Here is an 18,417-nt window from a genome sequence, read left to right as displayed (position 1 = left end):
TATACCTGAAGGAGCATCTCCACCCCCATTATTCAGCCCAGACACTGAGGTTCAGCACTGAGTGCCTTCTGGTGGTTCTCTCACTGTGAGAAGTGAGGTTACAGGGAACCAGGCAGAGTAGTGGCACATGCCATAAACAGCTATCTGACTTTCAGAGGACATCTGAAATCAGCCCTGTTTAGAGAAGTTTTTAATGTTTGATCTTTTATTGTGTTTTTAATATTCTGTTGGGAGCCGCCCAGAGTGGCTGGGGAAACCCAGCCAGATGGGTGGGGTATAAATACTAAATTGTTGAAGAAGAAGAAGAAGAAGAAGAAGAAGAAGAAGAAGAAGAAGAAGAAAACTGTCCTACCAGAAACGTTAACCAACAAATTTAAAATAGCATGAGGACAAGCAAAGAAGGATGGATGTCTTCACCAGTAAGAGCTGTTCGACAGTGGAATTTGCTGCCAAGGAGTGTGGTGGAGTCTCCTTCTTTGGAGGTCTTTAAGCAGAGGCTTGACAACCATATGTCAGGAGTGCTCTGATGGTGTTTCCTGCTTGGCAAGGGGTTGGACTCGATGGCCCTTGTGGTCTCTTCCAACTCTATGATTCTATGATTCTAGGGTGTGGCTTTTCATTCTCACATATATAGCACAACAAGACAATGACCTCCCCCTACCCCCTAAAAAACCTAGGGTTGCCATATTTCAAGAGATAAAAATACAGACACAAAAAGTTGTTGGCAATCGCCTGATAGACCTCTGCCGCTGCTGAGCCCGAGCCTGTACCAGAGCCATGCCCCCCCCCCAAAATTTAACCCAAAATCCAGGACATTTGCTTTAACATGTAAAATCCCCCCTCCTCCCAGGTGGGCATTTAGGACCCCAAAATAGGACATGTCCAGGAATTCCCAGATGTATGGCAATCCTACCCCCCAAAAGCATACGAATCAGTATGGCTACTCTGACCCAACACCCCCCTCCCCACATGCTCACAAACAAACTACACTGCAACCAACCACACACAACCAACCTCTCTCTCTCAATAGAGGGAGAGAGAGAGGACCTACTTATGTAGCGCTGACACAAAAACCCTGCACAAACACCACACAATAGAATGAAATATCATTCTCCTTCGCCCTCTCTTTTTCCAACCACACACTGCCTATGACAAGAGTGTTTTACACCAAATGTAAACAAACTGTGAAAATGACTCTGGGAACTGAAAATGGAGATGCTGTATGCACTTTTCCTTGTTTATTTGGTTATTTTGTAATACGTACAAGAAATCTTTCGTGAAAACTTTTTTTATATAAAAAAGCTTACCCTGCTGTTTTCTGGTTTTGCCACAGAGGAGGGCATTGAGGACAGCATCAGAAAAACTCAGGAACCGTTCCTCTTTTTCTACAAATGTTGTGTACAACACTCCTGGAACCCGAGTGAATCGATACATTGGCCGTTTAATAGAGGCCCGGCAAACTGAGTCGGAGATGGCAGACCTACATTTTTTTACCCTGAGGTACAAACAGATTGAGCGCGAGCAAAAAGTAAGTAAGGCTTTTACTAAGTTTATCAGTCAAATAAAAAGAGAAACTACCGCTTGCTTGCTTGCTTGCTTTTTTTTCCATTTAAGGTTTCATTTTCCTATATTTTTAATGAAGTATTGGCTTCCTTTTTCATGGAGCCTTTGTCAATATATTGGCCCAAGTCCTCTTCCCTCCTCATTTGCATGCAAAGGGACGAAGTGTACAGCTTGCACAAAGGAAGAAACCCAAGTTTCCCATTATGTCTAAATGCATAATTTGTTCCTTTCAAACACTGAAAATCAGAAGGTGCTCCTCTTCCTGCAGGTTACCTGGATTCTATTGGTTGTTTTGCTTTTTTCCTACTATGTAGTGATGCTTCCCCCCCCCCCCCCCGTGTTCAGGTCGGTTTTATTTTTAGTATTGTATAAAGCTTTGTACTTTTTTAAAAAATAGAAAAGTGTTTTGTAAATAAATGAGTGCCTTGTGCTAGAGCAGCTGGTTTTGGGGTGCCGCCTCCTCCCTCGTTCTCTTTGATTCAGCACAGTAGGGCCCTTGCGCAAACGTGCTTGTGTGCAGTGGTAGAGGCCTGGCTGGAAAGCTTAAAGCCCACCACCACTACATGGGAGAGGGGTTGAAGAAAAGGAAATATGAATTGGTGCCGCCCTGGAGATTGACCAGCCGTGGCTAGGAGCAGCTAGGAACTAGGTGGAGTCATCAATCTTATAAAAAGTGTGGACTTTCACACACTGGCCAGTTTCCATTTTGACTTGGAAATGTTCGTTTTGGGGATCTCAGAAGTACGTAAAGGCAAGACGCAGGTGAGGGAGTGTTTTCCTGCAATGGCACCCACCTGAGAGATGATGGAACTATGCTGAGGCTGAAAAAAAAGACTGGTTCTGATACCTCCAAGTCTCAGGATGAGGCCCCTCCAATCTTTCCTGGTTCCATGTCTGAGCTGGGGAAGGAGGGCCAGACCCACCACTCTAGCAGTGTTTGGTCAGCACACTTCCTCCCCAGCTCCAAATTTTGAAGGGAGGTGGGGAGGAAGCTCATGCTGGATTTGCAAGCACTCTGGCTACTTTTCCTGACCATAACCACAAGACAGAGAAACCAGTAGGAGAACACTTCAATCTCCCAGGACATTCTATACAAGATCTCAAAGTAGCTGTTCTATTACAAAGGAATTTCAGAAATAGACTGGAAAGAGAAGCTGCTGAATTGCAACTTATCACCAAACTTAAAACTATGGAGAGACCTGGTTTGAACAAAGACATTGGATTCTTATCTCATTATACATGACAAAGCCATTTTTCACCTTCTCACCCCTTGCTTTTTCCTGTTAGACCTATTGCAGTCGTTAAGAGTCGTCAACAGGCTCATCGCAGCTATCTGCCAATCACCCATTCCCACCACCCTTCTGAGTAATACCCCTCCCCACCTTCTCACTATATAGAAAGGTCCGGTGACTTCTGTTTCAGTGTATCTGAAGAAGTGTGCATGCACACGAAAGCTCATACCTAGAACTAACTCAGTTGGTCTTTAAGGTGCTACTGGAAGGAATTTTTTTATTTTGTTTTGAAAACTCAGAAAGAAATGATGTGGTCATCAGGGGCAAATCTGGCGAGCACACTTACAGATTACTGCTGTGCATGCTTGTATTTCTGTCTTTAGAACCAGGAGGTGTGATGGATATGGGTCAATAATTGTATTTATGCCTCTTTTTCCCACCTCATTCACAGTATCACCAGCTTCAGGATGAATATTTCACCAGTGCTGTCGTCTTGTCACTGATTCTAGCTGCCTTATTTGGCCTTGTCTACCTTTTAATAATCCCACAGTAAGTGCTTTCTCAGTGTTTTAAATTAAATGCCAAGTAATTTTTTTTAATGAAATCGGAGTGTCTTGGGCAAACATTGGATTCATTAGAAAACTTTATTTCTTACATTCTACCCCACCCCCCAATCAAGAGAGCAGGTTCAGAACTGGATCCCCCTCCCCCACCCTAGTAACCCAGATCCACCAGGACTAGGAGCGATGGATCGTCTTGCCCCACCCTGCGCTGGTCTAAGAGCCTCTCCAAGCTATCTCTGTTGGTGGCCCCCACGGCATCCCGAACTAGTGAATCCCATAGTTTCACTTTGTAATTAATGAAGAATTACTTTCTTTTGTCTGTCTTCGTTGGATGGCCCCTGGTTGTAGCATTGTGTGGGAGGGAGAATTTACACAATTTATGGGGGTCAGGGAGTATTAAAGGAGGAGACAACATACAATATAAATGCATCTCACCAAGCACCACCCACATGGACAGGTAACATGGGCAGATTGATTTCAGAGTCATATAATTTAAAGCACTTTTCTGTGGATGAAGGTGGGAAAAGGCACACACAGAAAGAATGAGCCACATGCACATTAATCCCCTAGGGTGTACCTAGCCTGTGTCTCTTGCTTGCACAAGAAGGGAAAATGCTTGATAGTTAACCAGAATCCGTCTGCCAAGTTCCAGTGAGGAGGTGGTGGTTTTCTGTATGTTCAATGACTCGGTTTCTGCGTGTTCCTCCTAGGAGTACCATCGTGCTTGTCCTTCTGGTGTTCTGCATATGCTTCCTGGTGGCATGTATCATGTACCTGCATGTCACCCGAGTACAAGTAAGTGATCTCAAATGCCGTGGCCTCTTGATCCTCGCAAGAGACTTACTAAGCATTGCATCATGTCATATCTCCGTCAGGCAGGAACCTGTTTGATTTTATTAGTGCACAGCACCTAACACAGTGCAAGGCTTATATAAGTAATGTTTCACATTTCTCCAAAGCAGAAGGAGGCTCCAGAGGCAACCTTGATAGCAGGTCAAGGGAACCTTTGGCTAGCCCAATGTTGCTGAACTACAACTCCCATCATCCCTGATCATTGGCCATGCTTGCTCGGTCTGATGAGAGTTGTAGTTCAGCAAAGGTTCCCCTTACCTGCTATCAAGGTTGCCTCTGGAGCCTCCTTCTGCTTTGGAGAAATGTGGCATCCCTTTTATGGCAATGTGGAGCCATCTTTGGCAGCAAGATTGGGTGGGCAAAGCCACAACTGCAGTCCCTCTTCATCCCAGCCCCATGCATGCATGCACACATGCAGGCAACCTCCACCCGCACTTACTTTTCCCCACTGACACCAACTTCCCTTCCCAACATTCTTGCATTCACCCTTTACAGTTTTACTGCAGACTTAAATTAGTTGGTTTGTTTTTTAATCACAGTCATGAGGCTTTCCCCCAGACTCCTTTTCCAAGTGGGAGAATGAATTGCTAATGCTTAGCCTGTCAAACTTATTATGAATAGGAGTCTGCTGAAATAAGAATTAGCTTGCTTGAATGTGAAGACATATCTTTGTGAATGCACAACAAACAAATTTTATTGCGCCAAATGAAATGTAAGACATCAGTTTCATTTTTTGTTGTTTTTTACTATTTTATAAATAACATACCTACCTTGTTTTTGAATTAACAGAGACTATCGTTTTTGTCTTTCAGTGTTTTCCAGGGTGCCTGACAATACAAATTCGAACGATTTTATGTGTTTTTATTGTAATATTAATTTATTCAGTGGCACAAGGCTGTGTGGTGAGTGTATAAGAATGGTTGTCTAATTCATGGAGAGACCTGCCATCCCCTCAGTTTGCTCTGGTTTAAGTCATTGAGATCATTTCCATTAGCATGCTAACCCCCTCATATATAATTGCCTTATCATATAAACAGCTGACTATAATTGATGTGTCTTTTTGAAATTGAAAACCTATATTCTTCTAAGTCCAAGAAAGCTAAATCATTCTACATTTTATTTCTCACTTTGGCTTTTGCTGCTAAGAATCAGTTTATATATGCAGCAAAATCTGGTTGTAATGTTTCCCGGACTGTGTCATTTCACATGGAAGTGCGCACTGCAAGCTTTTGAATGCTTCACCATGGAAGAAGATTCCCTACAAGTAGAAAACTAGCATGATGCCAGGCTTTCATCCTGGCTTGCTGTTTTTCTGTACATAAGGAGCTTATGTGCTTCGTGGGAAGCACATAAGCATGCAACTCTGTAGCCTGAAGCAGCACAGTCAAACGTCTCCACATTATCCTGCATTTTATTGTGGGCACTGCCCTGTGATCTTATGATGAAGGGTGGTATATCAATCAATTCAATCAACCAACCAACCAATCAATCAATCAATCAATCAGTCGATTTTGCTGCATGTTACTGACCTTGAGTCATAAATACTGGGGATTCTGCCTCTATGGTGGGTATTACAAGTGATTACTGAAATGATGGAAGGGTTTTTTTGTTTGGTTGCTTCACAAACATAGAACAGAGGTTCTCTCCTGGTCTGCCCCGCAGAGGACCTTAAGGTCCGTGAATAATCATAGTTTAGAGGTCCTGGGCCCTAAGGAAGTCAGACTATCCTCCACCAGGGCCAGGGCCTTCTCAGTGATGGCTCCAAACTGGTGGAATGCTCTGTCCCAGGAGACCAGGGCCCTGCAGGATTGAACTTCCTTCCACAGGGCCTGTAAGACAGAGCTATTCTGCCTGGCCTTTAATTTGAACTTACCCTGATCTTTTATTCCCCTTCCTTCCTCCCCATCCCCTTTTTATGAAGATTACTCGCTCTGGGATCTCACAGCTAATTCTCCCCTGGTCTCCTCGCTGGCCCAAATAGAACTAATTTAGCCAGCTAGCCCTGGTGATCATCTAATCACCTTTGGACTTCCCTATTCCCATGATCTTGGGCTCCATGATCACTGCAGATGGTGACAGCAGCCACGAAATTAAAAGACGCCTGCTTCTTGGGAGAAAAGCAATGACAAACCTAGACAGCATCTTTAAAAGCAGAGACATCACCTTGCCAACAAAGGTCCGTATAGTTAAAGCTCTGGTTTTCCCATTAGTGATGTATGGAAGTGAGAGCTGGACCATAAAGAAGGCTGATCGCCGAAGAATTGATGCTTTTGAATTATGGTGCTGGAGGAGACTCTTGAGACTGGACTGCAAGAAGATCCAACCTCTCCATTCTGAAGGAAATCAGCCCTGAGTGCTCACTGGAAGGACAGATCCTGAAGCTGAGGCTCCAAGACTTTGGCCACCTCATGAGAAGAGAAGACTCCCTGGAAAAGACCCTGATGTTGGGAAAGCTGGAGGGCACAAGGAGAAGGGGACGACAGAGGATGAGATGGTTGGACAGTGTTCTCGAATCTACCAGCATGAGTTTGGCCAAACTTCGGGAGGCAGTGGAAGACAGGAGTGCCTGACGTGTTCTGGTCCAGGGGGTCACGAAGAGTCGGACACGACTAAACGACTAAACAACAACAACATGCCCTAGTGGAGATCAAGCCTGTCAGAGAGAACAGACTCATGCTCCATCTGCCACTCTGGTGGCACCTGGAAGTCTGAAACACGGATACATCTCACCTTTGTGGTGGAGTGCAGTTCATCATTCTGTGCAGCCAGTCACTACATTTCCCAAATTTGTTTGTGAATTGAAGGGCTCATAGTTTTATAAAAGCAATGGAGGAACTTGGAGGATCTTGTTCCAAATGTTCTGCTTCACAAATGACTGTAATCTATTAATTAAATTCTTCTTGATTTTCATCCAACGGTGTAAATGTCCCCCATTAAAGAAATAAACAGGATGTGGTCATCCTCTGAGGCCCTTCTGGGGTCTGGAGTGCAGCAACATGAGAACGGGCCTTTTCTGCAGTGGCTCCCCGTTTGTGGACTGCTTTCCCCAGGGAGGCTCATCTGGCTTCTTTGCTACATATGTTTAGGTGAAAACATTCCTCTTCTCCCAGGCATTTGGCTAATTAAACAATCTATGGACTTTTAAACTGTCCATAAAAACTTTTATTTTTGTCTGCTACCATGTTATGTATTTTTGTGTTTTTATATTGTAAACTGCCTTGTGATCCTCAGGTGAATGGTGGTATAGAAATTTACCTGTTTTTTAAAAAGACTTGATAGCAAATGACACATTTAGCATCACTTCTAGATTCACCCCTAATGCTGTTGTCATCAAATGGAGGACATGTGTGTTTGTGTGAACATTCACCGTTGAAACTTTTCATTCAGCTCTCAACTCCGTTTCTCCCTTAGGTTGGATGTATGCCTTGGGTTTGGAGTACTAATTCCAGCAGCTCCATAGTTATCATTTCTTTGGGTGGGACAAATAAGACAATGAGTGAACTTCCATGCGATGCAGCCCATTATGCATTTCTCTCCTGCGTTGTGGGGACTCTGACACTGGCAATATTTCTACGTGTATCTTCCTTGCCAAAAATGATCCTCCTGCTTTTTGTTACAATTTTGTACATAGTCATTTTGGAACTCAGCGGATACAGAAAAGCAGTGGGGTAAGTTCATTGCATAATTAAGGAAGAGTTTTGTTGTTTTCATATTTTGCCCCCACACCTTCAGTGCAAAGTAGAGAATCTAATGTATGTGGGAGATGTTGAAGTACAGGCCCAAACTAGCCTTTAAGTGCATAGTCCTCATGCATAACCAAAACAAAGTTCACATCAATGCAAACTGCACTATCCCTTGCCTCTCTCCTCTCCCCATGCTCTGTCTAAATTAGGGTTGTAAGGTCCTTGGTGCAAAGCAGCTCTCTGTTTCATGTATTAACGATGCAAAGCACCTTTATGCTGATGACACTCTTTAGATAGTCTTAATAATGGTTTTGTGTGTCTGGTATCTGCCTCCAGCACTGCTATAAGTTGGGATTATTGTTGAAGTAAAAGACTTCAGTGCAGCTCCTCATTTCCTTCATCCTGCATTTCAACCTAGCATAAGCGAAAGATGACAGTAGAGGAATCAGGAGAGAGGCAGATGCACTTGTGAGAAGTGAGGAGACTCCTGCTCCCTTCTCCACAAATCTAGAAAGACCAGCCATTGCCTTCTTTGATGGCGGCTGCCACTGCTTCCTCCCTCTAAGATGGTTGGGATTCAAGACTTGTAGTGTACAAAGGATTTCATGGAGGTTCGTTGTTTTCAAGCACTTTTTGAAAATGACAGTGGTTTTTTTTGTAAAAGAAAAGGAAGGCTTATGTGCACATTTTCTTTCTTTCTAAAGGGGTGGCTCTTTTTATATTCGTGGCTATGAACCCATCTTGGCCATCTTGCTGTTTTCCTGCGCTTTGGCACTTCATTCCAGGCAGGTGGATTTGAAGCTACGTCTCGACTACCTCTGGGCTATGCAGGCAAGGAAACTTTTTGCCTTTCTAAAGCACAATGTCAAGCTCCTCTTTTCTGTTGCCTCTTATTGTATACAAGGCTATAAAAACCATTTAATTTAGCAAGAATGGGTGTGTAAATGTGGCAATAAACATAGACGGTACCTGCGTGACTAGTTGCATGTCAGCCCCAAGTTATCTTCCCAGGTAGCTTAGCTTTGCCTTCCTTTCCCTCTCGCTCCCGCCATTTGAGAGCCTGACCTCTGCCAGCAGCCTCAGCTCCAGCCGGGCCTCCTGCTGCTCCTTTCTTCCCCACAGACCTAGTCAGTTGCCCTCCAGGCTGTCAAGAGGGGATTTGTTTTGATTAGGTTTCCATGAATGTTGGTCTTCTGCTTCGTCAAGTCCTGCACTCGCACTTTGTGTCATTTCCAAACAGTAACTGTGCTGGTTTTCGCTCACCCGCGAGTGACCACTTTTATTCTTGATCCTTTGTTTCCAGTCCTATTCAACATAGTTGGTTTTGCCCATTTACTCAGTATGACACACTTTCATTGCTGAATATGCAAATAAGCCTTAGGTGATTTTAAAGATGCTACTGCCTCCCTTTAATGAAGCAAAGCAGTTATTGGGTCCTGGCAGCAGATTTTTAAGTACCAGAGGCTGGGTGGGTGCCTAGGATCCTCCCCACAAATCACCATAAGAGAGGAACATGGTGCTGCCCTTCATTTTGTGATTTTTGGTGGTGGGGGAGAGGAAGGCTGGACCCCCAGCTTCAAGCAGTGCCAGCAGGCGCATTTTGCAGCCTTCTTGGAGATCTCAGAGAAGGCACCACTTGAAGCTGGGGGTCCAGCCTTCCTCTCCCCCACCACCAAAAATCACAAAATGAAAGGCAGCACTAATCAATAAAAAATCAAGGATGTTTTTTAAAAAGAAGTACTGGTTTTCAAAAACTAGAATATTCATATTTTCAGATTGAGAGTGGGTCCTCTTTCTTGTATCTGATCCCACAGCCTATGAGCTGTGAATGCCACACTTCCCAAGCGCAGGAGTCAGCTTTTGGCAGCCTGCCAAGTGAGGTTTCACTTTTGCTGCTGAGCATCTGGATTTTGTATTTAATTTTTTAAAATAAAAAAAAACATTTCACATTATCATAGAATCATAGAGTTGGAAGAGACCACAAGGGCCATCGAGTCGAACCCCCTGCCAACATTACCTCCAATAATGCTCCCCGCCCCCCCCCCCCCCATAAAGGAAGGCAAAAGTAACATTTGCATCTCTGGAAACTGAGCAGGAAGAATGAGAGCAAACTATAAACAAACAAAATGTCAAGAACATCTATGAGATAGAAGACAAAGGCCTTAGCCTAGAATACAAATAAGTAACATTCTTATTCATCTAACCCTGTGGTGCACCTTTTGATTCTGCCTGAGACCTCCTGTCTAAATTACAGGAAGAACTGAAAGCTTATTTCAAAAGTAAATGATGAGGGCAGAAATAAATATTTAAGGGATCTTCATTTCTAGTTTGTAAAATGCTGAAGTGTTGAAAAAGTTTGGCACAATATGCTAAGCAATGTAGCTTTGCAGTTAAAACAACAACTGTGTCATTCTATTTTAAATGATGACTTTGTAAAGTAGAATGTGGTCCTTTTGTAACATTGTTTTTTCCCCACAACCAAAAAGTTACAGGAAAAAGGGAGGGGGAGGATGTTTGTTGGATAGTGCCCTATGCAGGGCTTGGGATGATGGGATGCAGCGATAGGGTTGAAAGCAAGGGATCAACTAGCATAATATGGGGAAGTGGTTCCTGCCACAGCTCATGGCTACTCTCCTTTCTGCTGCCCAGTTGGGAAGCCAGTGATAGTGAAGTGAGATTCAGGGAAACATGAAAGCCTTCTTAAAAAGATATTGTGAAGAGTTCCAAAAGGATCTCTCCAAACTAAGTGAATGGGAAGTCAAATGCCAAAGTCAATTTAATGTGAACAAGTGTATTGCAGCGATGTTTGCCAGGGCAATAAAATCTTAATTTCACACATGTGCTCATGGACTAGCAGTAACAGACCTGTTTTCGTATTCCTAGGTGGGCTCCCAGAGAGGAGAGGATCTTGAAGTCTCTACTCCTCTTCCGTGTGTATTTCAGTGCCAACAAAATGGAAGAAAGACTTGCAACAAATAGAATCAGAATCATGGAATTGTAGAATTGTAGAATTGTAGAATTGGAAGGGACCTGAGGACCATTCTAGTCCAACCCCCTGCAATGCAGGAATGCTCCCCACAGTCGTCCCTGGAGACCACTGTGAACCACCAACCTTCTGGTCCACTGTTCCAGTTGCAGGAGAATCAAACAAGTGACTGGTTTCCCACAGGCCAGTCACTATGAGAACAGCATGCCAGACTAGATGAGCCATTGGCCTTCTTATATGATTCTAATTCTTCTTATATTCTTACAGTTTGATTTATGAAGAATAAAGATTTAGGAACTGTAATGGTTCTAGGGGTTGCTCGTGCGTAAACTGGCGCCACACCTGGCTGGGTTGCCTGAATGAACTTCTTCTGTCCGGACAGCCACTCGCCCGTGGCTGTCTCAATCGCTGGCAGAATCCGTCAGTGGGCGTTTCTTGAACTTCTTACAGCAAAGAAGCTCTTTGACGCCTAGTCTCCTCCTACTCTCCCTGTGCGGAAGCCTTCTGCGCAAGGAGGGTGTGGGCAGCAGAATCCCCTGAAGGAGCTGTCATCATCCTCTGAGGATTCAAAACCAGCCTCCCATCCGCTCTTCCCACAGGTTGAACCTCCCAGTCTGATTCTTCTCCCTCGGACACCTCCTCTCCCTCCTCTTCGGAGGCAGGAAAACCCACAACGTCCCCTTCATCGTCTGTGGGTCCAAATTCTTCCTCCCAGAATCTAGCTAGTGGTTTTGGCTTATCTGGGAACAAACTGTGGAATTCTTCCACCAGATACCCATCATTGATTGATTCAGCGGGGACCCACGTGTTTTCCGACCTGGGTTCTCCCTCCCAAGCTACCAAGTACTCCACCTGGCGACCTCGCCACCTTGAATCGAGTATTTCCGTGGCTTGGTTACAGTGTTCCCTCTCCTTTACCCGCGGGTGGGTGGTGACTCCTCCCTCCCGCCCCGGAAATTCCCGCCCCTCCCTGTACGGTGAAAGTAGGGACCTATGGAACACCGGATGTATCTTCATGCTGTCAGGCAACTTGAGTTTGAATGCCACTGGGTTCACCTGCTGTATTACCTCAAAAGGCCCCAGCTGCCTCGGCTGCAACTTCTTGCACCCTCCCTTCAGGGGTAACCCTTGGGTTGACAACCACACCCGGTCTCCCACCCGTATGGCCTCCCCCTCCCAACGGTGCCTGTCCGCCTGCCTCTTGTAAACTTCCTTGGCCCGCTCCAAGTTCATCCTGAGTTGCTGGTGCAAGGCCTCCATTTCCTCCACAAATTGCTCAGCCGCAGGTACACTCCATCCTTCCTCCCCCCTCCCCGGGAAGGTCCTGGGGTGACACCCATAATTGGCCATGAAAGGGCTCATTCCCGTGGACACATGTTCAGCGTTATTGTACGCAAATTCAGCCAAAGCTAATTTCTCTACCCAGTCGTTCTGTCTCTCACTGATGTAGCAGAGTAGGTATTGCTGGAGTATACCGTTCACTCTTTCTGCTTGTCTGTTGGTTTCTGGGTGCCTCGCCGTCGAGAAACCCACCTCGACCTGTATCAAGCTCATGAGCTTCCTCCAGAACCGGGAAGTAAATTGTTTCCCGCGATCCAAGATTACCCTCAAGGGAGCCCCATGCAGTCTAAAAATGTGATCCACAAACTGTCTCCTCTGCCGTTGCCGCATGTGAGCAAGCTACGAAACATTTTTGTCAGTAGATCGACTACTACCATGACTGCTGTCTTCCCCCTTGACTTGGGCAGATCTGTCATAAAATCAATGGACACCACCTCCCAGGGCTTTCCCGGTGTAGGTAAGGGTTCCAGTAACCCTGCGGGGGCAGCCCTCTCCCCCTTAGCCCTCTGGCATCGGTCGCACCCTCGTACATATTCTCGTACGTCTTCCTTCACCTTGGGCCACCAGAACTGCCTGGTGACAAGCAGCATGGTCTTGTGCTGTCCAAAGTGCCCAGCTGTTGGGTTGTCGTGGAGTTGTTTAAGTACCTTCCCCCTCAAAGTCTCCCCCGGTACATACAGTGCCCCCTTATAGTACAGTAGCCCTTCCTTTTCCTCAAACCCTCCATTGTTTTCCCTTCCGTCTCGGAGTTCCCTGATTTTTGTCCCTCTCCTTCCATGCTTGGCAGGGGGTTGGACTCGATGGCCCTTGTGGTCTCTTCCAACTCTATGATTCTATGATTCTATGTACTCCGGTTTCCGGGAGAGAGCATCTGCCCTTACGTTCTCCTCTCCCAGCACGTATCTGATCTCAAAGGAAAACTTGGCGAACTCCTGGGCCCATCGAATCTGTCTCTGGTTGAGCACTCACGCGGTCCGCCAGTATTCCAAGTTCTTGTGGTCAGTTCGGACTTGGATCTTGTGCCGTGCCCCTATCAATAGATGTCTCCATTGCCAAAACGCTGCATAGATCGCAAGCAGTTCTCGGTCATACACTGTGTAGTTTTGCTCTGACTTGCTCAGCTTCCTTGAGAAAAAGGCACACGGCCTCCAGCTCTGCTTGGCCCAGGGCTGCAAAAGGACCGCTCCAATGGCTCGGTCTGACGCATCCATCTCCAGTCTCATGGGCTTCTCCAGGTCCACGTGCAGGAGCTGCTCTTCCGAGGCGAATGCCTTCTTCAGCCTTTCAAAGGACTGCTGTGCACTCTCTGTCCACGCAAACTTCTTTTTGCTACTAAGACAATCCGTTATGGGCGCTGTCAAGTGAACGAAGTTCTTTATGAACTTCCTGTAGAAGTTGCTGAAGCCTAAGAACCTCTGCACATCCTTTCGGTTTTGGGGGGCTTTCCATTCCAGCACTGCCTTCACCTTGCCTGGGTCCATAGCTAGGCCTTTGTCTGACAACTTGTAACCCAGAAACTTGACCTCCCTGACGTGGAATTGGCATTTTTCCAGCTTGACCCACAACTGATGCTTCTGCAATCTCTGTAGCACCTCCCTGACGTCTCTGACGTGTTGCTTCTCATTATCCGAATAGATTAAGACGTCATCCAAAAAGGCTACACAATTCTTGTACAGCAGGGGCCCCAAAACATGGTGCATGAAGGCTTGAAAGCAGGTGGACCCCGATTGTAATCCAAATGGCATGACTAAGTACTCAAAAGCCCCCAGGGGGGTGAACATGGTAGTTTTCCATTCATCCCCCTCCCTTATCCTAATCAAATTGTATGCTCCCCTGAGGTCCAGCTTGGTAAAAATCTTCCCCTGCCTCACACGTGTTAAAATGTTGTCAATCCTGGGCATTGGGAAAGTCACGGGTTCGGACACCAGATGCAGGGTCAGGTAATCCACGACTAGCTTGGGCTGATTAGTCTCTTTTTTGTCCACAAAGAACACCGGACTGCCCCCCACCGCCTTTGATTCACTTATGAACCCTCTCTTTAGGTTCTTGTCAATAAACTGCCGCAACTCCTGCATCTCCCGGTCGGACATGGCATACAGCTTACCCACCAGCAACTGAGCCCCTGGGAGTAGGTTGATTTGGCAGTTGAAGGGCCTGTGGGGGGGTAGTCTATCTGCCTCCCTCTCGCTGAAGACCTCCTTCAAGTCAACATATTGTGGTGGCACCTCCCCTTTTTGTTCCAAGGCCAGCCCAGCCACCCTGGCCACCGTCATTCTTGGTTCCTTCCCTCCCAGACAGTGTTCTAAGCAGTAAGCTGACCCAAAGGTGACTGACCGCTGATGCCATGACACTACTGAGTCATGCATTGCCAGCCAGCTCATTCCCAGCATAATTGGGGGTCCTGCCAGCATGGCCACATGAAAGGCAATGGTTTCTGTGTGCCTGGAGACCCTCATTCGCATTGGCGGTGTCTGGTGTGTCACTTCCCCTCCCAGAAGTTCCCTGCCATCGATGGTGGTCACCTGCAAGGGAAAATCTAGTGGTAACAGGTGGAGTTGGTGCTCCAGAGCGAAGTCTCTGCTGAAGAAATTACACGAGCTGCCCGAATCTAGCAGTCCCTTCACTTTGACGGGGTGCCCATTCGGGAGTTCTAGCACCACTTCTATGGCTATAGCTGCCTTGGGGGGGGTCAGGCTGGGTCACTTCTATTGGTCGCTGGCCTGGCTGCTGCCTCTACTGGTTGGCAGCCAGGTGTTGTCTTTTCCCTGCACCTGCCCTTCCTCCCCTTCTCATCGTGCCCTGCAGCCCCCACCATCCCTTGCCAGACTTTTCGTTGCGGGCAGACCTTGGCAAAATGTCCCAGTCGTTGACAGAGGAAACACTTCTTGGTAGTTTTCCACTCCTTTCCCTCCCTTTTCCGACCTTCACCAGTGTTTGAAACTTCACGCGCGCGCCATCAATTTCCATCGGCTCCGCCACCTGGGAAGGCTCCCTCGGCATCTCAGGAATGCGGTTGTCATGGAAACGCTCCCCTCTTATCTCCAGCTTCTCCTGAGCCCACGCTTCCTGGCGTACGCCGATCGCAAGCACAGCCTTTGTGAGTTCATCCATCGACCACGGCCGGGGCGCTCTGGACAACTCATCCTTCACTTCAGGGGATAAACCCGCCTCAAACAACATTTGTATCGGTTCAGAGTCCAGATCCCACCCAAGCCTGTGGACTAACATCGCAAAACGCGACCAGTGTTTCCTGATGGACTGGCCCCCCTGCTTGCACCCCATCAGTTCCCGCCGTGTCACGCTTTGCTCAACCTCGCTGGAGAACATCGCGTCCATTGCCTGGTAGAATTTCTTAAGGTCCTTCAAGGCATCATTCTGCGTTGCCATTAGGGGCCTGATCCATTCGCGCGCCCCATCTTGCAGATGGCCCACAATGAAAGCCACCCTCTCCCCGTCATCAGCAAAGTCATTTTTCTGAAATTCCAAAGCGTACTGAACTTCCATTCGGAAAGCATTGTAGTCTTGGGGCTTTCCCCCAAAGTTGTGTACCAGCCCTGGTACCTTCCTTGCGATGGGGGTGGTTCTGACTTGAATCATAGAATCATAGAATCATAGAATCATAGAGTTGGAAGAGACCACAAGGGCCATCGAGTCCAACCCCCTGCCAAGCAGGAAACACCATCAGAGCACTCCTGACATATGGTTGTCAAGCCTCTGCTTAAAGACCTCCAAAGAAGGAGACTCCACCACACTCCTTGGCAGCAAATTCCACTGTCGAACAGCTCTTACTGTCAGGAAGTTCTTCCTAATGTTTAGGTGGAATCTTTTTTCTTGTAGTTTGGAACCATTGCTCCGTGTCCGCTTCTCTGGAGCAGCAGAAAACAACCTTTCTCCCTCCTCTATGTGACATCCTTTTATATATTTGAACATGGCTATCATATCACCCCTTAACCTCCTCTTTTCCAGGCTAAACATGCCCAGCTCCCTTAGCCGTTCTTCATAAGGCATCGTTTCCAGGCCTTTGACCATTTTGGTTGCCCTCCTCTGGACACGTTCCAGTTTGTCAGTGTCCTTCTTGAACTGTGGTGCCCAGAACTGGACACAGTACTCTAGGTGAGGTCTGACCAGAGCAGAATACAGTGGCACTATTACTTCCCTTGATCTAGATGCAATACTCCTATTGATGCAGCCCAGAATTGCATTGGCTTTTTTAGCTGCCGCGTCACACTGTTGGCTCATGTCAAGTTTGTGGTCAACCAAGACTCCTAGATCCTTTTCACATGTACTGCTCTCAAGCCAGGTGCCACCCATCTTGTATTTGTGCCTCTCATTTTTTTTGCCCAAGTGCAATACTTTACATTTCTCCCTGTTAAAATTCATCTTGTTTGTTTTGGCCCAGTTTTTTAATCTGTCAAGGTCGTTTTGAAGTGTGATCCTGTCCTCTGGGGTGTTAGCCACCCCTCCCAGTTTGGTGTCATCTGCAAATTTGATCAGGATGCCCTTGAGTCCATCATCCAAGTCATTGATAAAGATGTTGAATAAGACCGGGCCCAAGACAGAACCCTGTGGCACCCCACTAGATACTCTTCTCCAGGATGAAGAGGAACCATTGATGAACACCCTTTGGGTTCGGTCAGTCAGCCAGTTACAAATCCACTGAGTGGTAGCATAGTCAAGTCCGCATTTTACCAGCTTCTTTACAAGAATATCATGGGGCACCTTGTCAAATGCCTTGCTGAAATCAAGGTAGGCTACATCCACTGCATTCCCTTCATCTACCAGGCTTGTAATTCTGTCAAAAAACGAAATCAGGTTCGTCTGACATGACTTATTTTTCAGAAATCCATGCTGACTATTGGTGATCACAGCATTCCTTTCTAGGTGCTCACAGACTGTTTGCTTAATGATCTTCTCCAGAATCTTCCCTGGTATTGATGTCAGACTGACTGGGCGGTAATTATTTGGGTCCTCTCTTTTCCCCTTTTTGAAAATAGGGACAACATTTGCCCTCCTCCAGTCTGCCGGGACTTCGCCTGTTCTCCAGGAATTCTCAAAGATGACTGCCAGTGGTTCTGAGATCACATCTGCCAGTTCTTTTAATACTCTTGGATGCAGTTCATCTGGCCCTGGAGACTTGAATACATCTAAACTAGCCAAGTATTCTTGTACTATCTCCTTAGTTATTCTGGGCTGTGTTTCCTCTGCTGAATCATTTGCTCCAAATTCTTCAGGTCGGGCATTGTTTTCTTTATCGGAGAAGACTGAGGCAAAGAAGGCATTGAGGAGTTCAGCCCTTTCTGTGTCCCCTGTTTGCATTTCACCATCTTCTCCTCTGAGTGACCCCACGGTTTCTTTGTTCTTCCTTTTGCTACGAACATACCCATAAAAGCCTTTTTTGTTGCTTTTAACCTCTCTAGCAAGCCTGAGTTCATTCTGTGCTTTAGCTTTTCTGACTTTGTGTCTACACGTGCTGGCTATTTGTTTGAATTCCTCTTTGGTGGTTTCCCCCCTTTTCCATTTTTTGTACACATCCTTTTTTAATCTTAACTCAGTTAAAAGTTCTTTAGATAGCCACCCTGGCTTCTTTAGGCACCTTCCATGTTTCCGTCTCATTGGTATTGCCTGAAGTTGTGCTTTTACTATCTCCCTCTTAACAAACTCCCAGCCATCATGAACTCCCTTTCCTTTTAATATTACTGTCCATGGGATTTCAGCCAGCACTTCCCTAAGTTTTATGAAGTCGGCTTTCTTAAAGTCAAGAAATTGAGTCCTAGTATGCTTGGCTGCTCCTTTCCGCTGTATAGTAAACTTCAGAAGAGCATGATCACTCGCGCCTAATGATCCTTCCACTTCTACCCCACTAACCAGGTCATCAACATTGGTTAGGACCAGATCTAAAATGGCTGTTCCTCTTGTTGCTTCTCCCACTTTCTGGACAATGAAGTTGTCTGCAAGGCCAGTGAGGAATCTGTTTGACCTTATGCTCTTGGCTGAGTTTGACATCCAGCAAATATCCGGGTAATTGAAGTCCCCCATTACTACTATCTCCCTTCCTTTTGCATGCTTGGCCATCTGTTCCAGGAAGGCATCATCTATGTCCTCCGTTTGGCTTGGGGATCTATAGTAAACTCCCACAATGAGGTCCCTGTTATTCATCTCTCCCTTAATTTTGACCCAAATGCTCTCACTTTGGCTTT

General features: G+C 46.3%; 1 protein-coding gene and 1 long non-coding RNA gene across 6 annotated transcripts in view; one reads left to right on the top strand and one right to left on the bottom strand.

Moving 5' to 3' along the window:
• LOC309352982 overlaps positions 1–10,839 on the bottom strand; it is a 65,244-nt gene extending 54,405 nt beyond the window's left edge. For all 4 annotated transcript variants that reach the window (XR_014161501.1, XR_014161502.1, XR_014161503.1 and 1 more), the window contains exon 1: positions 10,759–10,839. This is a non-coding gene — a long non-coding RNA (uncharacterized lncRNA). The remainder of the gene's footprint in view (positions 1–10,758) is intronic.
• The window catches only part of ADCY1 (adenylate cyclase 1), a 225,285-nt gene that overhangs the window by 192,232 nt on the left and 14,636 nt on the right, over positions 1–18,417 (top strand). For both annotated transcript variants that reach the window (XR_014161498.1, XM_081881792.1), the window contains exons 9-14: positions 1,334–1,528; positions 3,247–3,344; positions 4,069–4,153; positions 5,023–5,112; positions 7,622–7,878; positions 8,598–8,724. Coding sequence is in view for 1 of the 2 variants with exons in the window: in XM_081881792.1 (XP_081737918.1) it covers positions 1,334–1,528; positions 3,247–3,344; positions 4,069–4,153; positions 5,023–5,112; positions 7,622–7,878; positions 8,598–8,724 (852 nt within the window). In the remaining variant the exon portion in view is untranslated. The remainder of the gene's footprint in view (positions 1–1,333; positions 1,529–3,246; positions 3,345–4,068; positions 4,154–5,022; positions 5,113–7,621; positions 7,879–8,597; positions 8,725–18,417) is intronic.

Source organism: Podarcis erhardii (assembly GCF_964252035.2).
Source record: "Podarcis erhardii genome assembly, chromosome: 12".
NCBI lineage: Eukaryota > Metazoa > Chordata > Lepidosauria > Squamata > Lacertidae > Podarcis > Podarcis erhardii.
The sequence above is the reverse complement of the archived record's forward strand: the minus strand, read 5'-3'. Positions and strand labels throughout refer to the sequence as shown.